Here is a 25,699-nt window from a genome sequence, read left to right as displayed (position 1 = left end):
AAAAAACAACTGAAAACCAGTGTAATGCGAAATCGGCACCTAGTTATTAATTAGATAAACATTTTTATTGAGCGTACGTTTACACGACAATGTTGTACAAAAATTAAAGTTTTCCTTTGCGTTTTTGAAAAGTTTCGCGATTCATATGACAACATTGTCAAAATGATCCCCGTTCACATGGATCTGCGAAAACGACTAAAACCGCTGTATTATGCATGCCGGGCCAGTGCAAATAATGAAGATGGCGAAAGCATCCTGCAATTTTGTCTGGACGGACGATATAAAGCATGCCATCTTTTTAAGGATGATCCAACCGGTGATCTCATGTTGGTCTGTTCGCCTTGGAGGTAAGGAGGAAGTTCTCGAAGTTCATGCCTGTAGACTGAACACGTAATACGCGTGTGCATGACATCGTCGTTTTCACATTGTCTTTTTTGTATGTTTACAAGGAGACAATAACGGCATAGTTTTAAAAAAACTTGCACTTTGAAACGCGTTTTCAAAAGTTAGCGTTTTCAGGCCCCAAAACGACATTGTCGTGTAAACGAACAGCCGAAATGCATAAAGTTTTCCGTTTTTAATTGAAAACATTGTCATGTAAATGGGCCCCTGAGTGACAACGCTTGTAGAAACATCTGAAAAACATTTTAGATTTACATTTCAAGTTCTAAATATCTCTTCAGACTGCTGAATGTCCTTAATTGTTTCTTAGGAAACGTCTTATAGACGTATCACAGGTACGCAAACATCGTAAAACAAATTTGCTTCCTCTAGAGACTCACTTTAAAACTACAAAATGGACTCAAGTATCATAAAAGTAGTCCATGCAACTCGCGCATCATATTTCAAGCCTTCTTAAGGCACCTGAAGGTAAAGTTATTCTGCAGTGCCAGAAAAGAAAAACAGTGCTTATCAGTAGAATGAATTCCTGTTATTATGTTGGTTTGAGAAGGCCAACATACTGTTATTTTACAATACCAAAATTTCTAACAATAACTCCTCCCTAGAGCTTTCAAACTAGGTCCACCAACTTTGCTATGCCTTTTCTACCTTATTGGACCTAAACTTTTCGCACAGTAGATGATAAGAAATCTGAAGGACTTGCATTGGCATAATGTTTAAATGTAAACGGAATGCTTGTTAATTCAAACTCCAATTGTACAAAAAATTCAAATGTAAACAAACCCACAAAAGGCCTTATAATCTGATTGATCTATCTGACTAGCTAGCTGTTGATTTGTTTCACTGTAATGTCTTTATAACCTTCAGACTTCTAAAACTAGTTTAAAATTTCAGACAAGGATTCGTCAAGCCAGCATCAAAGTGTGTCTTGACAAACTTTACCTGCATGTGTTCTGTAGGTGTTTTGGCGGGCAACAGCGCACCGATGACCCTGGACTCTGAGAGCGCCGCTCTGTGTCTGCTCGCGCTGGAATGTCTGTCTCATCTCTTCAGCTGGATTCCTCTTTCGTCTTCAATCACGCCATCCCTCCTCGCGTCGATCTTTCATTTCGCTCGCTTTGGATGCCAGCAACCAATCAAATCCAAGCCTCTGCCCACTTCAAACGGAGACTCCGCCCCAGGAAGCCTCCTAGCCAATGGCGGCAGCAGGACTAGTCAGATGGTTGGCCATGCCGAACGGGCCAGGCTGGGCATCATTGCAATGAACTGTATTAACGAGCTTATGTGCAAAAATTGCGTCCCTGTAGACTTTGAGGAGTTTTTGCTCCGCATGTTTCAACAAACGTTCTATCTGCTGCAAAGACTCACAAATACACACACGCACACCAACACACACACTATCAAAAGCAGACTGCAGGACTTGGATGAAAGGTAAGGAATTACATTTCTCTACATCTTAAAGGGATGGTTCACCCCAAAATGAAAATTTGCTCGCCCTCATGATGTGCAACACAATGTGAATTGAAGAATCTCCCGTTTCTGTTCTATATAATAAAAAGTGAATTCGAAATTTCTGTCTGTTCCTCACAAGAAGCTATCATAAGCCATATGGACTACGTATTCTTAAAAATGGACGACTTCTTAATATGGGTTTTAAATGACATAAGGGTGAATAAGTAATCAGAATTGCCTTTTTTGGGTGACCTCTTCCTTTAATAACATCACTGTTAACCTTCTTTTGTCTGTCTATTTCTCTCAGCTATGTGGAAAAGTTCACAGATTTCCTCCGGCTGTTTGTTAGCGTTCATCTGCGGCGGATTGAATCTAACGCGCAGTTTCCTCTAGTGGAATTTCTAGCTTTGCTCTTCAAATACACCTTTAACCAGGTAAAACATTCCAGAAATGCTGGCTCTAATTTACCATATACATCTCCCATGTAACATCCTGTCCTGTCCTTGATTACTCAATCTATCCCTGTTCCTCAATATTCCTAATTTTCAACACTATCACCTTTTTTTCTCTTCGCTTCTTGTTTTCTATATATTAAATGCATATCTGGTGTCTGTGGTTGTTTACTTTGGTTGTGATAATTGTAGAATACATTTCTGCCTCCAATAGAGATTTAGTTTGGTGTCACTAGTGGTGCAGAAATGGCACGCTTCCCTATAAATATTTAGGTTTGTTCTGTGTCAGTTAAACCAGAGGTTTAAATTTGTCAAATCAAATTCTGGTTAAAGAAATACATGTATGATGATAAAAGCCAAAATATTAAATGCCATGGATCAATATTTACTGCATAATCCATTATTTTGAAGAGGAGGGCCAAATTTATATTTTTGATTTTGACATAATTTTTATGTAAATAAAGAAATGTACATTTCTAGTTTTAACATTTGCACTTCAGACCTTTTTGTTTGTTAAATTACTAGCTTCATACCATGTGACCCTCATTTTGGTTTTCGAATGTGTTCAGTTTGCACATGTAACCACTTTGAGAGCCCCAAATCTCTGGGATTTAACAATATGGGGCCTTAAAAATGAAGATACAAAAAGGAAAGTTTGTTTTGAACCAGAATCTTACAGAGCCCAATAGAGGACATGGTGGGAATAATTTTTTTTCTGAAATAGTTTTGCGTGTCCTCGCCATTTGGTTTTTGCGTGCCCTTCGCCATTGGTTTTGCGTGCCCTTCGCCATTGGTTTTGCGTGCCCTTCGCCATTGGTTTTGCGTGCCTTCGCCATTGGTTTTGCGTGACCTGGCCATTGGTTTTGCGTGGCCTGGCCATTGGTTTTGCGTGGCCTGGCCATTGGTTTTGCGTGGCCTGGCCATTGGTTTTGCGTGACCTGGCCATTGGTTTTGCGTGACCTGGCCATTGGTTTTGCGTGACCTGGCCATTGGTTTTGCGTGACCTGGCCATTGGTTTTGCGCGCCCTTCGCCATTGGTTTTGCGCGCCCTTCGCCATTGGTTTTGCGCGGCCTGGCCATTGGTTTTGCGCGGCCTGGCCATTGGTTTTGCGCGGCCTGGCCATTGGTTTTGCGCGACCTGGTCATTGGTTTTGCGTGACCTGGTCATTGGTTTTGCGTGCCTTCGCCATTGGTTTTGCGTGCCTTCGCCATTGGTTTTGCGTGGCCTGGTCATTGGTTTTGCGTGGCCTTGGCCATTGGTTTTGCGTGACCTGGTCATTGGTTTTGCGTGCCTTCGCCATTGGTTTTGCGTGACCTGGTCATTGGTTTTGCGTGACCTGGTCATTGGTTTTGCGTGACCTGGTCATTGGTTTTGCGTGACCTGGTCATTGGTTTTGCATGCCTTCGCCATTGGTTTTGCGTGACCTGGTCATTGGTTTTGCGTGCCCTGGCCATTGGTTTTGCGTGGCCTGGTCATTAGTTTTGCATGCCTTCGCCATTGGTTTTGCGTGGCCTGGTCATTCGTTTTGCATGCCTTCACCATTGGTTTTGCGTGGCCTGGCCATTGGTTTTGCGTGGCCTGGTCATTGGTTTTGCATGCCTTCGCCATTGGTTTTGCGTGACCTGGTCATTGGTTTTGCGTGTGTTCCATGTTCTCCCCACGGAAAGGGCAACCCAGTGTACAAAAGGATATTACTCAGGTTTTTCTTGGTTCACTTTTGTTTGTTTATTTTTCTCACCAATAAATAACCAGGTAATAAACCTGAGAAGATAAGAAGAATACAACATTTCAATTTTCATGTGTATTAGTACAAACACAATTCAATAGCCCAATAATAACATGCAACAATAAATAACATTAATCAAAATACTAATTATTATATATCATATATATACTATATTATATATATATATATATATATATATATACACACACATATGTTACATATAACAATATTAATATACTATAATAATTTCACAATTATCATGTACACGTTTCACACTTTACATTATACACCATACTCAAATCCTACCAAACCTCTGCAAGCAAGAAACTACATTTCCCAGAATGCTCCACGGCAAACCAGGAAGAATAACATTACTCACATTAAATACCGTTCACGATTCATACTTCAAACATTTATACATTCAAATAAAGTAAACAACTGGACACGTCTAGTATAGCGATGTTCTAAGTAAATCTAATGTTAGCTTTGTCTCACGGTTACCTCGTCAACTTATAACTTTGAAGCATAGCGATATATTTATCAGTCAACTAACGTTAGACTGTTTAGATCTACGGAGCATAGCATTATCTTTAACGTGAAACGGACACAAACACAGTACAACAACATAGCATGGTGACAACAGACAACATGAAGCGTACATCATAAAGCAGACAAGAAACATTTAAAATTAAGAGAGCTCACCAAGTGGCTGCACACCGGATTGAAGTCATTATAGATCAATGAATCGCGCTTCCTTTTCACACAGTGAACTCCGGTCACATGTTCCACAGCACACTCATCTCTTAAAGAGGCACTACACCATTAGGCTACTAACCTCAAAACATTCCTTATAACAGTTGTAACTTTAGTTTAATGTACACATTTGAATTAAACATGTAAAAATAAATAATAATAATAAAAAATAACAAAACTCCACAGAAAACACAACAGCGTGCCTTCGCCATTGGTTTTGCGCGGCCTGGCCATTGGTTTTGCGCGACCTGGCCATTGGTTTTGCGCGCCCTTCGCCATTGGTTTTGCGCGCCCTGGCCATTGGTTTTGCGCGCCTTCGCCATTGGTTTTGCGCGCCTTCGCCATTGGTTTTGCGTGGCCTGGCCATTGGTTTTGCGCGCCCTTCGCCATTGGTTTTGCGTGACCTGGTCATTGGTTTTGCGCGGCCTGGCCATTGGTTTTGCGCGGCCTGGCCATTGGTTTTGCGCGGCCTGGCCATTGGTTTTGCGTGGCCTGGCATTGTATTTTCCTGTATTGGTACAATTGTTTTACTATGAATATAAAGGTTCAAATATGGTTATTTTAGTAAAAATATGGTCAATTTATTGCAAGGGCTCACAAAACTAATTTCAAGGGCACGCAAACTATTTCAGAAAGAAATGTCCCCTAAGGGGCTCTGTAGAATCTAAAATTATATTAAGATATCTTCTGGAGTGATAAGCACTCAAACTTTAGCATTTACGTGTTTATTCAGATTTTTGGACTCTCACAATTGTCATATAATGCAACAAGGGTGCTGAAGTCAACTTATTTTAGTGATAGGCTAAAAATAAAATTAAGATGGTTCCTCATTTCTAAGGTTATTTTCTGACTTGTAATTTTGTTCCAAAATCATAGGCAGAAATTGTCATTTTGAGTCCCCTCTACAAAATATTGGATTACTCCGTAAATATTTATCCATGGCATTTGATATTTTGGCTTTCACCTTTTAAGTTAAACTTTCTTCAATACAAAGTATGAACAAAATCAAACATTTTAGCTGGGGAAGTTTGTAAAATTAGATTTTTGACATGGAATAATTCTAAAGGGGGGGTCAGCGACTTATGTACACCTGGTCCCAAATTAACAAGTGCAAATATGAATTTGCTTGCAGCCAAATCACGAGGGCTATCTGGTCTGTCTTGATATCTGGAGTATATTCCTGGACTACCTGACCACCAAGATCAGAAGCCGATTGGCCGACAGGGACAGCGTCATTAACAGGTGTGAGAAAATGTCTGTGCTCATAATAAAAGAATCATGGCAAACTTGCCGCAAGTTCTCCACTGATAATTTTCACATGCAAATGTGCTTTGGTGCAAACTTGCCGGAGATATGCTGGAAGTTCACCACCACCGTCAAAGAGCTACAAACATCTAGGTATCATTTGTGTCTAATCAAAAGCACATTTGCATGTGAAAATAACCGCTAGTTTGTGACTAGTTTAGATATTTTGTAAGGGAAGGTAAACAATGAAATGTTGTGTTTGTTTCCTGTATTGATTGACCGAATGCTGTAAAATTGTATGGGTGTTTACAGGTATAAAGATGCTCTAGTTCTGCTTCTGCGGGAAGTTCTTAACCGGATTCAGTTCAGGATAAACCAGAGTCAACTAGAAGAACTTGATGACGAGACGCTTGATGATGATGTAAGAATCAAACCAACATACACGGTTTTGTGTTCTCTAGATAGAACATGCGTTTTGTTTGTCTGAATGTTTGAATGCAACTCTCTTCCCCCTCTTGTTTCCATAGCGACAGACGGAATGGCAAAGATATCTGCGTCAGAGTTTGGAAGTGGTTGCCAAGGTGATGGAACTGCTGCCCTCTCAGACCTTCTCTGTTCTGGTAGGTGTGCATGTGCATGTGCGAGCGCATGTGTTCTCCCTTTGTACTGGGAACAATTGACACTTCATTGGCAAATCTAATAGGTGTTTAATATGGAAGCAAGTCTTTGATTTGATTTGAATCTCATTCTCTGTGAAATCCAAAGCAATCATGAATGATTTAAAGGGAAAGTTCACCCAAAAATGAAAATTCTGTCATTGTTTACTCACCATACTTTGTTCTAAACCCATAAGACTTTTTTGCTTTCATGAAAAAAAAAGTTTTGATTTCGGCATTAAAAAAAAACCCATAGAAGCTCTGGCATAGAATGGTGGCAAAAACAAAAAATATCCAGTGAGTGGCAGTTCTGTGGGTGGAAACGTTTTGTTGTTGTGAGAGGTCAACAGGGAATGGCCAGACTGGTTTGAACTGACAAAGTCTACAGTAATTCAGATAACCCCTCTGTACAATTGTGATGAGAAGAATATCATCTCTGAATGCTATTTTGAATGCGCTGTTTTGGTGGCACGAGGGGGACCTACACAATATTAGGCATGTGGTTTTAATGTTGTGTGTGTGTGTGTAATCTTCAAATGTGTTTTTGACATATATGTAAGGTTGATAGTGACTCGGGCTGCATAAAGGACAAAAAAATAACGTATTTTTGGGGTGAAGACTCTCACCCATCTATTCACTTCAATCCATCATTAACTCACAAAAACAAACTCACTCTTATTAATAAAGCTGCATCTTGCCAGTTTTCATCACGATAAGAAATACAGTGACATATATTATGACTCAATAAGTCGAGGGTCATCACGTTATAATCTAGCTGCATTAAGCATGCACGCTCGAGGGATGAGCGTCCCCGAGACAGAGTGTGCATCAGCCGGGTGCAGTTTCAGTCTCTCCCCCTTAGATCGGGACATTCACAACTCATAGAAGAGGCGCTGTCCGCACAGAGAAATGCCTGTTTCGGAGTTTGTAGTTATTTACATGATCTGCTACCGTATTATTTGAACTTTAATAAAGCTAAAACGAATTAAATATAACTGCATTTAAGATGTAACGTTCGGGTGTTTCCCTTTAAAGACGCTCATCACGCAAGTTTTGCTCCAGCTCCACTTATTCCACATCGAGAGTGCTTCTGTATTTACGAACTTTCTATTTTTGCATACTCTGCGAACTACATCACCTGAAGCTGTTTGGAAAGTTTAGAGTTCATCTGGACTGTGATCAGTCATCAGTCAGTCGTGAACTGTAGTGCAGCTGTCAATGTCATCAAATGACTATTCAACAACGGAAAGATTTTTTTTACTTTACTGGTATTTATTATAATTGGGGGTGTGCGAGACTCGTCGACTAAACTGCTTTGATGCTGCTAGTAGACACTGAACTGTTCAACATTTTTACACATTTATATTTGGCTTTATATTTTACTAAGGCTGCACTTAAATGATTGTCATGTTAAAGTTACATATTAAAAAATTTTATTTCTTCCCTTATATTTAATGTGCAATGATCATAATGCAAAGTAATCGCGTCGCAGATAAATGCCCCTTTTTAGCCTAGTTCTGTGTCGGATTTGGCTGTTGTTGGAATAGAATAAGTATTATATATGGGCCACATAAACACAATGTTTTAGGGTTTCGTACTTTTTACACTAGTCCACACCAAAATGTACATATAAATGTCAATGTAATAAGTCGTTCCGCACATCCTCAATATTTATTATACGTTATAATTATAAATATTTTAATGATCCTATTCTAAATTACCTTCTTTGGGGGGCCTTTTGCAGTAAATATTGGTTTGTAATTAATTGTGATTTAATTAGATTAATTAATCGGCACACAATTGCTTCATTAATATTTTACTCGATTGACAGTCCTGATTTTACAAACAAAAACAGATTAGTGTGTACACACTGTTAGGGCTAGGGTGGAGTCAGGGTTGGGTTTTGTTTATAAATATAATAACGACAATGTTCATTTTTGGGTGAACCTTATTTTTAATATTTAAAATCAAAGTATGCAATAATCCACAAATGTAAATCTTGTTATAATCCACATGTTATGACTAGAACACGATTGTCTTTGTATGTTTTAGTTTCCAGTTCTCCAGGAAGATCTAGACATTTATCTTGGACTTCAACAGTACATTGTGAGATCCGGATCAAGTGAGTTTCTCTTCATTTTCTCAACTTCATTACGAGATGCAGCGCAACAGTCAATCAGGTTCCTCTAGCTCATGTTTACTTAAGAAAACAATTCAAATCTGGTGCATATGGATGCAAAAATGCATTTGGTGTGAACGGCCCTCAAGCCATGATAGGCTTGAAGAGACGAGCTGTTTTCGACTTTGACATCGTTTTGATTGAAATCCAAGGCATCGTCATATTTATCCTTAACGGTTAAGCCAATCCCTGGTTGCATTTAAATATAACAAGCAAAATAGATGCATCTAATTGAAGACGTTGATGCATTTCCTATTAAAGAGGAAGTTGGGACTGCCTTTGAAGGTAGTTGACTATGTAGACAAATGGCTAGGGGTCGAAGGTGGTTGACCATGTGGACAAACGGCTAGGGGCCGAAGGTGGTTGACCATGTGGACAAGCGGCTAGGGGCCGAAGGTGGTTGACCATGTAGACAAGCGGCTAGGGGCCGAAGGTGGTTGACCATGTAGACAAGCGGCTAGGGGCCGAAGGTGGTTGACCTTGTAGACAAGCGGCATTGGCCGAAGGTGGTTGACCTTGTAGACACACGGCTAGGGGTTGACCATGTAGACAAGCGGCTTGGAGTCGACCATGTAGACAAACGGATAGGGGCCGAAGGTGGTTGACCATGTGGACAAACGGCTAGGGGTCGAAGGTGGTTGACCATGTGGACAAACGGCTAGGGGCTGAAGGTGGTTGACCATGTGGACAAACGGCTAGGGGCCGAAGGTGGTTGACCATGTAGACAAACGGCTAGGGGCCGAAGGTGGTTGACCATGTAGACAAGCGGCTAGGGGCCGAAGGTGGTTGACCATGTAGACACACGGCTAGGGGTTGACCATGTAGACAAGCGGCTTGGGGTCGACCATGTAGACAAACGGATAGGGGTCGAAGGTGGTTGACCATGTGGACAAACGGCTAGGGGCCGAAGGTGGTTGACCATGTAGACAACGCTAGGGGCCGAAGGTGGTTGACCATGTAGACAAGCGGCTAGGGGCCGAAGGTGGTTGACCATGTAGACAAGCGGCTAGGGGTCGAAGGTGGTTGACCATGTAGACAAGCGGCTAGGGGCCGAAGGTGGTTGACCATGTAGACAAGCGGCTAGGGGCCGAAGGTGGTTGACCATGTAGACAAGCGGCTAGGGGCCGAAGGTGGTTGACCATGTAGACAAGCTAGGGGTCGAAGGTGGTTGACCATGTAGACAAGCGGCTAGGGGCCGAAGGTGGTTGACCATGTAGACAAGCTAGGGGTCGAAGGTGGTTGACCATGTAGACAAGCGGCTAGGGGCCGAAGGTGGTTGACCATGTAGACACGCGGCTAGGGGCCGAAGGTGGTTGACCATGTAGACACGCGGCTAGGGGCCGAAGGTGGTTGACCATGTAGACAAGCGGCTAGGGGTCGAAGGTGGTTGACCATGTAGACAAGCGGCTTGGGGTCGAAGGTGGTTGACCATGTAGACAAGCGGCTTGGGGTCGAAGATGGTTGACCATGTAGACACACGGCTAGAGGTCGAAGGTGGTTGAGCATGTAGACACACGGCTAGGGGTTGAAACAAAGCAAGACTTTTTCACTCATTCAATCACCTTTTTTTTTTTGTAGTGCCAAAGCTCAAAGGGGAATTTGCTGGACATATGATGTTTATCTCAGTTCCCTTGTTCTTCATGCAGCCAGTAATTTTGTGCTGCCTGACTTCCTTCTATCAAAGCCTCAAACATCAAATTAAATTGCATAATGTTTACATTAGAGCAATGACTTTTCATAACGAGAGGCTTTAATCAACCCATGTTAACAAAGACATACTATGTCTTTGCATAAAGCTGTGCAACTGCAGATGATATGAACAATTAGTTTAAGGAAGTTGAAGTGTACAAGTGTTACTGTTTTAGTAGCAGAGACGGTAGATTGTGCTCTGATATTTAATGTTGTTTGTGGTGGTCTGGTCTTGATAGTGAGCTGATGTTGAATGGTTTTGCACTTCTCACTGTGTGTAGGTCGCAGGCTGAACATCACGGCAGAAGCTGACTGTAGAAGGCTTCACTGCGCTCTCAGAGACTTGAGCTCTCTGCTGCAGGCGGTCGGGCGACTAGCTGAGTTTTTCACAGGGGACGTTTTCACGTCTCGCTTCAACGACGCTCTATCCATCGTGCAGAGGTCAGTTCCTCATTCTACAGCAACACTAACTTATGTCTGCACTTAATTATCTTCTCCATTTCAAATGGTTTGCTCGTGTTTACACCATGTTTGTACATCTCTGGTCTCATTATTAGTGGTGTTTGCTATGTCGAGCATCACTAACAGGGTTGGGCATTTGAACAAACCCCTAACATTAGGTATTAAACTTTGGTGTGCGTCACATCCCGCACTGTTTATGCTACACACATGAAACCTCAAACCATAAGGCTTGTTGAGAGGAGAGGTGTTTTTTGTGTGTGTTTTTTAAACAATCAGACTTGGGGAGTGATAAAATGGGCCAAATTATCTTTTAAACCCAAGCCATATCTAGAGCCCAGACACTTGAGTGTGAACTTTGAATCGGGCCATTAAGCAACCACCTAGTAACACCCTAGCAACCTAGAAAAACAACAACAAACACATTTCTTAAAGGAATAGTTCACCCCAAAAATGAAAGTTTTCCTAATTGACATACCTTCATCTAGTTCCCATCACGTATTATTTATTTTGGAAGCAAAACAAAAAGATGTGTTGATGAATATATTGCGGTCTGTCTTTTCAATACAATGGCAATTTATAGCGTCAAAGTGAGTCACTATCCACTGCCATTGTATTAAAAAGGCTTTTTCTGTGTTCCGCGCAAGACAAAGTTATATGGGTCAAAGATGAATTTTTAAAGGGGACATATTATACTAAATTCACCTTTACACTGTGTTTGAACATAAATGTGTGTTGGCAGTGTGTGTACACAACCACCCCATAATGATAAAAATCCACCCAGTCCTTTTTTTTTTAATCCCCATTAATCGTAAGCACTGTCTCAGAACAAGCCGTTCGCAGATTATGTACAAAGTGACGTCAATAAGTACAGGCCCCGCCCACTTCTGTTGACGGACACTGCCGGCGGACATGCTTGTTTGTGTGTGTTGTTTTGTTATAGCGCATAGTGAACATTGTAACAGTATTTGTGTGTGTGTGTGTTGCTCATCCATCATTGCAAAACTGCTGAAAAAAACTCCCAACAAATAAAGAAATTTAGAATGAACCAGGAAGTTTCCGAATGGTTATTTGATCAAAGTTGTTACTTTAGACGGAGTCTCTCCCTCATCAGTGTGTGACTCTGGTTCAAACATATCGGGCTGAACGTCACTATTTTCACTGTCAGTCATAATGCTTATGATGTCTAATTATCTGAAGCAGAGATGTCAAAACTCCGCCCTATTCTGGATACGGGGCTGGGAGCCAGCAGCTCATTTGCATTTAAAGACACACACACACAAACAGCTTGTTTTTATTCCCACCCAAAAATGGCATTTTCAACATGGTATAATAGCCGATCTGTGGGGTATTTATAGCCGATCTGTGGGGTGTTTATAGCCGATCTGTGGGGTATTTATAGCCGATCTGTGGGGTGTTTATAGCCGATCTGTGGGGTGTTTATAGCCGATCTGTGGGGTATTTATAGCCGATCTGTGGGGTGTTTATAGCCGATCTGTGGGGTGTTTATAGCCGATCTGTGGGGTGTTTATAGCTGAAACTTTAGACACATTCTGGGGACACCAAAAATTAAAATTACATCTTGTGAAATGTTTGCCCAAAAATGACAATTGTAATTTAGTCAACCTCATGCATGACGTACTTTATAATTTTATGAATATCGCAGACTCCGTGCATATCGTGCAGCATATTCCAAGTCTTCTGAAGGCATATGATGATTATGGTTAGCAACTATCTCAAATTTAAGTAGTTTTCCAGTCAAAATCTTGATAGCCTTTGTGCATCATGAGCGCATCGAGAGAATCTCATAGCATGTTTTTAGTTGTAAACAATGCAAGTTGTGAATCCGTGAAGCCATACAGGTTTAGAGCAACATGAGGGAGAGTCCATTATTTTTGGGTGAACTGTTCCTTTTAAATGCTCCACAGATGTGTCAATTGCTACGTTTGGTTATACATAATCGGCTGACGACATTATCTCAACTTGAATTCTTGTTCATCTTCACAGGCTGGTGGAAGTGTCCTGTTACGGTTCTCAGATCAGCTTGTACGATGTAGAAATGGCTGTTCCCTCTGTGCTCAAACCGGACCTTATAGACGTGTAAGTAATCGCAACTCTGGCTGTCAGTTCACATCAATGTTGAATCTTTTTTGTTTTCGTGCTTTGTGAAATGTTTCTGTGTTGTAGCCATGCACAGTCGTTGGCCGCTCTGCAGGCGTATTCTCATTGGCTGGCTCAGTTCTGCGGGGAGGTGCAGCGTCAACAAGATCAAACACAATTTGTGGATCTCATCAGGTCGAGCATGGCCGCCACGACCCCTCTCATCAATGCCAAGGTGATGGTCTTTTAGTCATTATGTAATTCAGCTATATGTACAGCTGTAAAGTGCTAAAAGTCCAGTTTATTCTCCATTCTTTCAGTCCAAATGAAATATGATTCTCTGGCACCAACTGTCTGGTTATCCACATTTATTTCAGGTTCCAGAGAAGTTACTGTTATCTGCGTGCCATCTCCTGGTCTCCATGGCGACCACCGTACGGCCAGTGTTTTTGATGTCATTGCAAGCGGTGCAGAATATCTTCAACATGATCACAGAGAATCATAACCACAGATTACCTCAAGAGGTGTGGGTGTGAATTAGTTTATTTTGGGCCAGCTTTTAAACATGGGATGGCATGGCACGGTTTGCACTTAGTTTGTCTAAATTTGTTTGTGATGTAATGCTTGTTTTGTGTTTTTAAGGCTCATGTCCTTGTGTGTCGGGCTCTGTCCAACATGTTACTGTTACCGTGGCCCAGCCTACCAGAAGCAGAACAACAGTGGCCGAGCCGCTCAACCAATCACACACGGCTTCTGAGCAGTCTCACGCAGCAGTACCGCCTCCTGCCCCGCCCACCCAACCATCACCCCAACAGTGAGCGCTACAGATGATTACTATTGATAGAAACTTGCCTTAATTAAATAAACCCCACCAAGTGTGCATTGACCATAGCATGAGTATGAAGACCTTTTGAAATTACTAATAGGAATATTCTTTGTTAAATACAACTTAAGATTTATGGACGATATCTGAATATCTCAGCTCTGCAGGTCCATATAATGCAAGTGAATGGTGGCCAAAACTTTGAAGCTCCAAAAAGCACATAAAGGCAGCATAAAAGTAATCCACCAGTGGTTTAATCCATGTTTTCTGAAGCGATTGAAAACAGACCAAAATGTAACTCGCTTTTACCTATAAATCTTGACATTGTCCTTGGCGATCATGATTTTAAGCTTGATTACACTTCCTAGCGCTCTGGTCATGAGTTAAGCACTAGGAAGTGTAATCGAGCATTTGTGGCATAATGTTGAATACCACAAAAATGATTTAGACTCATCTGTTATTATTTTTATAATGCCTGGATTAATGCCTGGATCATGTAACACAAGGTACTGTGATACAAATTAATGTGGAATACTGCACAAAAAACCCCAAATTGATGCATGGCCTAATATTGAAAATAATTTATAAGAAAACACTGGCTCACTGCCTTTTCTTTATTGAAATGCAGTTGACTCGCATGGAGGACATGGAGATCCAGAGTCTTCATTACAGGTTTTTTCTTTTTTTTTTCCCAGCAGGCAAAGTGGTGTAGTTTTGTGTATCCTATATACAAACAAAATGTTCATAATTGTTTGAATAAATAAAATGATTTTAATAATAAAAAAAAATATTATTAAAAATAATTAAAATTACAACAGTAGTAGTAATAATAATAGCAGTCATTACATCAAGTACCGTGGCCCTTGACTTTGTATTGACAGAATTTGGCCCTTGGTGAAATCGAATTGGGGAACCCTGCACCAAAATCATGTTAACGCATGTTGTTTATGTCTTGTGGCTATCCTTTTAAACTGGGATTATCTTAACATTTACGCGTTGGCCCCCATTCACTTCCATTGTAAGTGCCCTTAAGATGAGGAGGGGCAAGCCTGTAATTAACATTATGCCACAAATATTGTCTATTGAGCTTAACTTGTATTGAACCTGGACTATTCCTCTATAGCAGATCAAAGACCTTTTGTGGGTTTGTTTACTTTTGAATTTTTGACCGCTGTAGTTTGAATTGACGAGCATTCCGTTGGTCAAATTGAACATTCCGTCAGTGTAAATCCATTTACCTGTTTCATGTGACATCACTGTATGACCACAATTCCATATTTCTTCATTGTGAGGCGCTGTGGGATCCGGCAAAATCCAGCTACATTTGAGTTTCTATTTATAAATGTTGAAAAGTTGATACTGTCATTTTTTTTTTTTCCAATAAAAGTTTTTATCTTTCGAGTGACATGTCTTCATATTGCCAAAGTCAAGCAGCGATGAAGGGGGAGATTATTTTTAGTATATATTTAATGTGATATATCGGTAGACGTGTGTACTCGCCAATCACACAACAGACTCTCCCGTGTATGGAGGTAAATCGTGGTTAAAATCAATTGAAATGTCTGCGAAAGTCAAATTTGGCAATATTTGTGCTGACTTCAGACCTGTATACACCTTTCCTGGGACTTGGCGTGGATCAAAAGCGTTGTTTGAGGGTTTTCTTGAAATCGTTTTACGGGTGTATTTCTATTTATTGCCGTTGTTTCCTCTCACTGATGGTCACAAATATGGCGGGTGCGGGAAAAAAGTGATGTCACTGAAACAGGGTTAATAGGATTGTTCTGATTTTTGATCATCCGCTGTACGAAAACCATAAGTCAAATCAGTTAGAAAAGACAGAGCACACTATTTCAGAACAGTCTGAAGGTCTGTACCAAGATTGGTGCACGTAGCATTCCTGTGGGTGGAGTTTGCTCCATGTAAACAGTTACGCTATGTTACAATCTTTGTTGTCCCTTCACTTCAAATCTACTTTTTGCATTTGGTCATGACACGAGTGAAAAGATTGGCTATAACTTTGCACACAGTCTCATTTACTCTAGTCTTATTTATTCAATTAAGTTTTGTATCCTGTTTTGTTTTGTCTTTTAGGTAAAGCAGTGATCCAGCAGACTTTGTGTCTATTGAAGGATCTGGTAGACTGTATATCTGGAGAAGCCACCAAGTCTCGTCAGATCTGTTACCACAGTCTGCAGGAATCTGTGCAGGTCACGCTCGCCCTGTTCCCCCTCTTCATACAACAACCAGGTAAATAATCACAGTTTAGACCCTAATATATGTGGCGATAGTGCTGTACTGCCCCGTTCACAAAGGATACGTTCTTGTGTTATGTCTGTTCCATTATATACGTTTAAAAAAATGTTTTGAATTCAAGAACAATAAAAAAACTATAATATGTGAACCAGTGGTGATAGTTTTAGTGTGTTAGGGTGGCCAAAGTTTAATGTGTTAACTGATATTATTGAAATGTTAACTTTCACCATTCCCATTAACTTTCACTTTGATAAAATGGCTTACTAACGTTATTTTTGTACTCTAAAATCATGTGTAATGTTTACATCTTGTGGCTATACTTTTGAAACGTGTATGTGTATTTTAATGTTTATGGACTGGCCCCATTCGCTTCCATTGTAAGTGCCGCACTGTAACTGTAATTAGGGCCCAAGCACCGATGGTTCGAGGACCCTATTGTTCTTTTAGGCGTTTATAATTTTTGCCCCAAATGAATTGCATTTTTAAAGGCTTAAACATACTCAAACTCTGAAACTTTGCACATGCATCAGAAATGGCAAACATTTACATCTGATATGGGTTTCAGAATTAGGTGTGGCAAAATGGCTCGATAGCGCCACCAACAAACATTCAACAATGTGCGCTTTACGGAGCGTTTCACTTACACGTACGAAAATTGGCACGCTTGTGTAAGATGCCAATACCTACAAAAAAGTCTCTTGGACCCATGCCCTAAACTCAACAGGAAGTCAGCCATTTTGATTCGTTTTTCCATTTCTAGGCCCCGTACTATAACTAACTCCTCCTACAGAATAAATCGGATCAACATCATATTTGGTCAGTCTAATCTAAATGCCTTGGCGGTGCTAAATTGCGAAGATTTTGACCCCATTCAATGCCTACTTTAGGGTTGGGCGATGTCCCCTAAATTGGCAGTTGACGATGTTGAAAGTAAAACATCGCGATGGATGATGATATCGTCGGTGGGGGCGGGGTTATATAATTTCATATAATTTTCAAAAATTATATGACAAATTATAATTTCGTTATTTTACTAACCCAACTAAATGACTCGTCGGCGCTTTATCAGTAGGTTGCACGACACGTGAAGCATTTTTTTTTTTTTAGCTTTCACTTAAGAAGAGTTGTGCACTTTTTATTTTAATATATCTCTTTACATAAATACTATTTTCCACTTAAAAACTATAATTTCATTATTTTACTATCCCAACTGACTCATCCAGCTTTCCAATAGGTTGCACGTAAGGGGAAAAATATTTCTTCCACTTAAGAAGAGTTGTGCACTTTTAAGCACTTTTTATTTTAATATATCTCTTTACATAGATATTTTTTTCTACTGAAAAACTATAATTTCGTTATTTTACTAGCCCAACTAATTAGTAGCCTACTCATCCGGGCTTTTTAATATATTGCGCCTAAGAAAAAAAAGTTGTCTTTGGGCAGCCTTTTGCGAAGAGAGCAGCCACAGCCACGCTCACTGATGAGCAAAAGGTGGAGGCAGAAATGACCATGTACCTGCAGGAAATGGCCATTGATGGGGAAGAGGACCCGCCGACTTGGTGAAAACGAACGACAAAAGGTTTCCGTTCATGGCAAGATTAGCACGGAACTATCTGTGCATATGTGCTACCAGTACTCCATCAGAGCGGGTCTTCAGCACAGCGGTAGTGTAGTTACTCCAATCCGCAGCTTATTAAAACCAGATAAAGTGAATATGTTGGTATTTCTGGCCAGAAACATCGAAATTTAAACATGGTCTATGGTGAAAGATATTAGACTTCTTTACGCATTTTTCGCCATCCGTTGCGGAGCTATTCGATTTTGAATATTATTTTAAACGTTCATTTGTGTAGTTCATATGACCACTTTACAATATTTCAATAACATAATTTATTTTGTAGCCTGTGCTGAAGTTAGTTGTGCTGCTAATTATAAGTGAAATGTTAATGCCGAGTTTCGGTCTTGAGTGTTGTTCCTGTTTTCTTGTTCTTCTATGTTTTAATAAATGTGTGTTATTCATATTCACCTTGTTTCTTTCATTTGATTTGACATTATGGATTTATGGCCAAGGAAATTTTTCTTTAAAAGTATTAACCAGACAAAAGTTATTTGACGTTCAGCTGGTCTGGGTTTATCTTAAACTGCCGCTTCAGTGTATACAAGAGCTATGTGACAATGAGCAAGATTTTCTGAGACACTACAACTACTAATAATTAATTAATAAAGGCTATTTTCTTGTAGCCTACAACATAAAATATTTTAATCTAAATGTACAGTGGAAGAAATGTAAAAAAAGACAAGAAGCTAACAATGTCAAGATCAATATTTGTGTAGCCTGCCTGACACGGTATTTTCACAGACTAACACGTCACGTCTCTGGCATATACTACAGTATTTAAAATAGCATATATGCATTAGTTATATTCTCAATTTAATTTACAGAGCAATCCCTGCAAAGTTTTTAGGTTAACTATAGAAGAGACTAGGATTAGTGAGTCACACTAGCAAGACTCGCAAAAGGGGGCGTGGCATCACGATGGTGGCTCTACATCGTGATGTTGGTCAGCCATCACGATGGACGATGATATTGTCCATCGGCACAACCCTAGCCTCCTTAATTCTCCTGTCCTCTCAAAATGACATACAAAATCATCATTATGCCACACATGATGTTAATTGAGCGCAACATTTTTGATCTTGGAACACCTGTTGTTGACCCGTTGCTGATGTTTCATTGAATCTATTGGATTCTTTCCCTCTCAGATGTGGCTGATGAGATGCTGAGTTTCTTTCTCACGCTGTTTCAAGCCTTGCGTGTGCAGATGGGCATGGCATTCACAGAGCAGATCATCCAGACCTTCCTCAGCATGTTCACCAGGTGTGAGGCATTCTTTAGCGTGACATGGAAGCTTTAAACTTTTATAAAGCTTTGAAAGTTGTGTGCAGTTGTTGCTAGGGATGAGGAACCATCAGAAAAGTCAATCTGAATATGGTTAACTGGTTGATCTTCACCATGTTCCTCAGAGAGCAGCTGGCGGTGAGCATCTTACAGGAGGGCAGCTCGGGCTCCAAAGTGGTCCAGAAGTTTCTCAAGATTCTGCAGGTTAATAATAAACAAGACATCACTTTGTCAAGATATCTGTTTGTTGTTATTAAATGCACTGTATTCATTGTTCATCTGGGTGTTATTGTCTCAGGTTGTGGTGCAGGAACCAGGTCAGACCTTCAAACCACTCTTACCCAGCATCCTCAGTCTGTGTTTGGATCAGGTTTACCCAATAGTGTCAGAGGTACAGTATATGGCCAAAAGACACTCTACGTAGGGAAATCAACTTTACATTTCAGCTCATCTTTTTCTCTGTGTTCTGTAGCGTTCCTGTCCAGACGTGAAAGCCGAGATGTTTGAGCTGCTCTTCCAGATTCTCCAACAAAACTGGAGGTTCTTCTTCAAGAGTTCTGTGCTGAGCAGTGTGCAGAGAACCGGAGATGAAGAACCCATGGAGAACCAGGCACAGTTCACTACTGCCATGCAGGTATCAACTGCACATGCAGACGTCACTATAGAAGTCTTAACTAGGCACGATTCAATGAAATGGAGGGCGAACGATGGTGGATTTAGCCGATACGATAACTAAGGTGGTGGAAATGGGTGGCCGAGTTTTTAAATGTGATTTATTAAGTTTAAAAAAATAAAACAAAAGTTTTTTTTTACTACAAGAGTCCAAAAGGAATAAAATCCTAGATGCCGTTTATTGTGCAACCAAAATCCCAATAATAAGCATAAATAAAATTACGTTTTGGTGCATGATGTTGGACTTTAAACTGTAAATAAGCCTGATATTCATCGGGGACTCTTATTTTGAAATGCAATACATAAAACAAGACAGAGTTTAGGCCTACTCGGGTAATTAAGAAATTGTAGTATTGATAGGAGGGTCCTAAGCATTGTTTACAGATCGATGATCGAAAGTATTTTAACATATAACATTGTTTCATGGTATGATAATTTAACAATGAGACAGAAAAATAAATTAATAAGAGTAATTAACGAAGCAAATAAGATCACCGGCCAGAATCGAAGCACATTGCAAGATCTATTTTCACACTTTTTGGAAAAAAAGGCAATTGCAGTATTCGGACCCATCCCAACCATTCCTGCTTTGAGGCCCTCCCTTCGGGGCGTAGACTGCATATACCGCTGGCTAAAAAGAACATGTATTAAAGATCATTTGTTCCATTGGCGGTAACTGTTTTAAACCAAATTCCTTATTGAGTTACTATATATTTATATAGGTGTGTGTGTGTGTGTGTGTGTGTGTGTGTGTGTGTGTGTGTGTGTGTATACGTGTGTGTGTGTGTGTGTATACGTGTGTGTGTGTGTATACATGTATGTGTGTGTATACATGTATGTGTGTGTATGTGTGTATAAATGTGTGTGTGTGTGTGTGTGTGTGTGTATACATGTATACACACACATGTATACACACACACACACGTATACACACACACACACACATGTATACACACACACACGTATATATACATATATATGTATGCATTGAAGTGAGGTGTGGATAAAAATATTATCAACGATGAACAATTTAGAGACAGACACTGATTGCTGTTTGATTCAGTCTGATTCATTAAGAACTGCACCAATCAAGCGATTTTGTTTGCAAATTGCTTTTTTGTGTCAGAGAAGATGTTAAGTGTTTTTACTTTATTTTATATTGTCAATATATTAATAATATTTCCCTGGACCCAGCCTTTAAAAAAAAAAAATAACATACAATATACAACTGCACAACTGCCATGGCTAGTCATATTAAGCAAAAAACACAGGCGTGCATATTGTGGGACTAGTTTTGTGTCTGACCATTGTTGTGTCTCGACATTTAGGCATTTGGTCAGTCTTTTCTGCAGCCGGATATTCACATCTTCAAGCAAAACTTGAGTTACCTGGAGGTCCTGAACACAAAACACAAGCTGTACCACAGGGTAACTCGCACTCATATGGCACATTGTCTCGGATTAAATTGATTTATGTAGTGTAAATAGTCCAGCTTTTGAATTCTGGGTGAAATATTTACACCTAATTAAATACTATACAAACAAACTGATAATTTAGCAAGTTGTGGCATTGTAGAAACTTCTCCCCCCTGGTTGGCTCGCTCTATTATTTTCACACGACCTGTTGTCATGTGTGCATTTCAGAAGCTGTTTCAGAATGCAATGCTCTTCCACTTCATAAACGTTCTGCTTCAAGTCCTTCTGCACAAGAGTCATGACCTCCTGCAGGATGACATCACACTGGCCCTCTATAACATGGCTGCCGTGGATTTCACAGCATTCTACTCTTCCTTCTTGCCAGAGTTCCTCAACGGTTGCCAAGGCCTCGACCCACACCAACGCACAAATCTTGCCCGAAACTTTACGCCAGAGAGGGTGAGCGCTCATTACATGTGTTTAATACCTGAGGTACTAACTGCATGAGGAAAAATGTGTGGTTTTATTGTAGATTTAACAATGAGATTTTTAGATTTCCCAGTTTGTTGTAGAGTTTTAAGAGTGTTAAGGTGTGGAATTACAGTAATTATGAGATTCCGACTTCAAAAGCACCAAAAGTATTCGTGCCTTCATAGAAGAACTCGTATTCACAAGTTGAAAACTTTGAATTCTATGAAAGCTCCGACTTGACCGTAGTGACATCATGTAAAAAGAACCAATTACAGTGTGCTGAGTGACTCCAGTCAGGCTTCCTAAGCAGCCAATTGGCCAGTTGCTAGGGTGGGTAGTCACGTTGGAGTAACCACCTCGTGGTTGCTATAATGTGTGGTTCTCGCTCTCAGTGGGGCACGAGGTGAGTTGTGAGTGAATGCCGCGGAGAATAGCGTGAGGCCTCCACACACGCTAGGTCTCCGTGGTAACGCGCTCAACAAGCCACGTGATGAGATGCGCGGATTGACGGTCTCAGATGCGGAGGCAACTGAGATTCGTCCGCCGCCACCCGGATTGAGGCGAGTCACTACCCCACCACGAGGACTTGGAGCGCATTGGGAATTGGGCTTTACAAATTGGGGAGAAAAAACAATAACATCGGCCTCAACAGTTAAAGTCAGCCAGCATATTTTTCGGTTGTGTATATAGTACCTACCATTTTATAATAGTAACTGGTGCGCTTTGTTCTTAAACATTTTGCAAGAACATATAGAAGTAAATAATTGTTGTGATTTAAATATGTTTCTGTAATCAACAACAAAGCAACAGAAGGATCTGTTTTGGCATTAAACAGTTGCCATAGAAACAAATAATTTCCAAGGAAGTGAATGGCTCAGAGAAGAAGCTCTTAATTTGTCGTCTGGTAATTACAGTAAATCTGACACATCAGCAAAAATTACTATAGGCATGTTTAAATGATACTGCTTAACTACCTTTTATGTCCAATTGTACAACTTGTCAACTATTGTCATTACGACGCAAACCTTATCACTTGATTGTAAGTGCCTAATTGTAACCTCAAATGTTGCTTAAAGAATCGGAGGGAAGGGACGAAATAATTTATCAACATTTTTCCACAAACACTGTTGATTGAGCTTAACTTGTATCGAACCCCAAATATTACTTTAACCTTTTAAACTCTACAGACCTCCCGATGGGTCTGTTGGCAGGACCAAAAGTGTGCGATAAGTGTACACTTAAATAAGATAAAAGTCCCTCATATGTGGTACCATTTAAAAGCTTAGAATCTTTAATGTTCAATACCATCAACTTTATATTGTTACATGAAGTAACAATATAAAGACTAAAAACTAGAGGTATACCCATATATCTAAATATTGGTTATTGGCAAAAATGTATGTCGAGAGTTTCCAATATTTATTTTATTTTTTTTTAAATAAGAGTGTGTTTCGGGCTTGTTTATGCTTAAAAGTCCCGTTTTTTTGCACCAATTATTCATTTTGGTTGAACATAAAAACTGCATCTGGGATTTTATTCATTTTGAAGTCTTTGTCTTTGCCCACCGTAGTAAAGAATACAAATCGATTTTGAAAACTGTCGGCAAATTAATTGTTTATTGGTATTTCCCACCACCTTAAGTTATCGGTTTTGGCAAAATCCACTATCACTCGACCTCTACTAATAACCTCCACTTCCCAAATGATCGCCACCTAGAGGAGATGATGTGGAAATACAAATCTTTTTACATAGACCTTTAATAGACATGTCATATATCAAATGAAAGGTCTTGTTCTCAGTAATGTGACTGGTGTTTTGGCAACAAAATAACAGTACAGAGTTTGAATGCTTATCAAAAGTCAACCTTTCACAAGTTAAATATGATCTCTTAAAGACCACAAAGACAAACGTCTCATGTCTGCTCCGATCACTGCTTCTGTAAGCCCAAAGTAACCACAAACTCTATATCAGCTCTTACCTTCAGCTGTTTTCAATCAAATTAGCTATTTTCATTTGTCCTTGAGCTTGCTTGCTTGTTTAAATAATGTAATGTTATATCTCAGATATCCAGAAATAAATTGCAGTACAGCATGATAAAGCATGATAAACAAATAATCTGCATAATGTTAACAACTATCGATGTAATGTTATATATCATCGTAAAAGATTAGGATCTCGGCTTTAGAGCAACACCTAGATTGAGCTTCTAGTCCACTCAGAGGCCGAGATATTTGTTGAAACAGTGGAGAACATGCATGTGATCCAAAATGGACTATATAGAGATTAAAGTACAACAAATACTACTATGATGTGTTTAATTGACATTAAGGTAATGAGAATATACGAACAAGACTTGTGCGATTAGGTACAAATGTACAGCATGTACTCTCCTCATGTTTGAACATGCGAGTCATGTCTTGTTCCTGTCTTTACCACCCCTCACAGGACCTGCCATCGTTTTCTCAGGGAGTGTATCGTCTGGTGAACGATCTGCGCTTCTACAGACTGTGTAACGGAAGTCTTCCGCCAGGAACGCTGAAATTATAGCCGCACATCACACCTCCCACATAGCCAAACCATGGCCCATCCTTCTTAGGACGCAGATGACTGCTTTGGTGGTCACGTATTGCCTTTCGCCAGAGGCCAGCCTGTGATCTCACTGGGGGTGTGTGCGTTCGTCTGCTTGTTTTGTGTTTAGCTCAGCTAGATTTTACACGTTGCCAATGATCAAGAGGCCAAAGTGGACGTTCTACGGCTGCCGTCGAGTCTGGAGCGCACTGAAAAGTCATCCAAAATCAGCTGATTTAAAAGCACTGCAGATCGGGATCCACTGTTGTGGGTTTGAATCGTAGCGGTGCTTTCCGAATTGCTTGCTGTTTTAAAAGGACTGGTAACTGAAAGCACACTTATTTTGTTGAGATGAACAGATGCTGTTTGAAATGCAGTGGTGTAGAGTGAGCGAATGCATCTTGAAATGGTTTAATGTGGATTTTTGGATTTTGGCTGGTATTGAGTGAAGCATTTCTGGAGCTGAATGGTTTTAATGTGAACAGGTGCAATGCAGAGCACTGAATTTTTCTTTCTTTTAATCGTCTGGTTTTATTTCCTACTCCTTATTTCCATGGAGATGGAGTCACATGTCTTTTTCATATCATTCCATCCTGATCAAGGAAAAGCCTTCAATAAAGTTTTATAATTAAACCCATTCTCTGTCTGTCTCGTTCTGTTGTGTTATACGGGTTCACAGCTGGGCTACAAACAGATGTTTGTCTTTAAACACAATTCAATTGGGTTGTATTCATTTCAGTTAACTATTCTAGGTAACCATTTTAACTAATCAAAACAAATTTAATCAGTTCAAAATGACTAACTCCTAAAGACATGCATTGTAATTTTACAACCCATGTAGAAAATCATGAGCACTCACATTCAAATGAAGACTCCAGTCATGTCAGTAACCTTTTAAAAGCTGTTTTATTCTACATGGAGAGGGTCCACACATGGGACTGACCCGCTCTACCAACTGAGCCACAGCCGCCCCACATGTGTATATATACACTGCCGTTCAAAGGTTTGGGGTCACACACTCATTATTTATTAATATTTTTTTCTTCACATTTTAGAATAATAATGAAGTCATCCAAACTATAGAATGGCAAAAATGGAATTATGTGGTGACGACAATTCCAAAGCGAAAAAGGAACCAGAAACGTACTCTTGGCATTTTCTCAAGCAACTTCTTGAGGTTTCACCTTGGGATGCTTTTTGAACAGTACTGTTTATGTTGGGCACTTATTGGCTGCATTTCTTAATTAGTTGGTCAAGTCATCCATTTGAAAATCTTTTTTTAAAATAACATTTTAGTTTTGTAATGAAATAAATTCATATGTTGGCACAATTATATTTTTGTCTACAAAACTAATTTCAAATATTTAAGCATACGCCTTCAGATCAAAATATTTTTAAGATCATGAGTACATTTCAGTCATGCGACTTCAATCTTTTGAACATCCTGTGTGTGTGTATATATATATATATACACATACAGGTTT

The 25,699-nt window shown here is 40.0% G+C and overlaps 1 protein-coding gene across 1 annotated transcript in view; it reads left to right on the top strand.

Annotated features, from left to right (window-relative positions):
- The window catches only part of LOC127652794 (exportin-6-like), a 36,046-nt gene extending 11,200 nt beyond the window's left edge, over positions 1–24,846 (top strand). The window contains exons 7-25 of the mRNA XM_052139177.1: positions 1,362–1,833; positions 2,162–2,288; positions 5,919–6,028; positions 6,344–6,452; positions 6,559–6,651; positions 8,740–8,809; positions 10,837–10,996; positions 13,022–13,114; positions 13,202–13,349; positions 13,492–13,638; positions 13,757–13,928; positions 16,029–16,184; positions 18,954–19,068; positions 19,215–19,293; positions 19,388–19,480; positions 19,562–19,723; positions 21,090–21,188; positions 21,405–21,635; positions 24,093–24,846. Of these exons, the coding sequence (XP_051995137.1) occupies positions 1,362–1,833; positions 2,162–2,288; positions 5,919–6,028; positions 6,344–6,452; positions 6,559–6,651; positions 8,740–8,809; positions 10,837–10,996; positions 13,022–13,114; positions 13,202–13,349; positions 13,492–13,638; positions 13,757–13,928; positions 16,029–16,184; positions 18,954–19,068; positions 19,215–19,293; positions 19,388–19,480; positions 19,562–19,723; positions 21,090–21,188; positions 21,405–21,635; positions 24,093–24,194 (2,738 nt within the window). The 3' untranslated portion in view covers positions 24,195–24,846. The remainder of the gene's footprint in view (positions 1–1,361; positions 1,834–2,161; positions 2,289–5,918; positions 6,029–6,343; positions 6,453–6,558; positions 6,652–8,739; positions 8,810–10,836; positions 10,997–13,021; positions 13,115–13,201; positions 13,350–13,491; positions 13,639–13,756; positions 13,929–16,028; positions 16,185–18,953; positions 19,069–19,214; positions 19,294–19,387; positions 19,481–19,561; positions 19,724–21,089; positions 21,189–21,404; positions 21,636–24,092) is intronic.
- Positions 24,847–25,699: the final 853 nt, after the last annotated feature.

Source organism: Xyrauchen texanus, chromosome 12 (genome assembly GCF_025860055.1).
Source record: "Xyrauchen texanus isolate HMW12.3.18 chromosome 12, RBS_HiC_50CHRs, whole genome shotgun sequence".
NCBI classification, from domain to species: domain Eukaryota; kingdom Metazoa; phylum Chordata; class Actinopteri; order Cypriniformes; family Catostomidae; genus Xyrauchen; species Xyrauchen texanus.
This window is presented reverse-complemented; position numbering and strand designations above follow the sequence as displayed.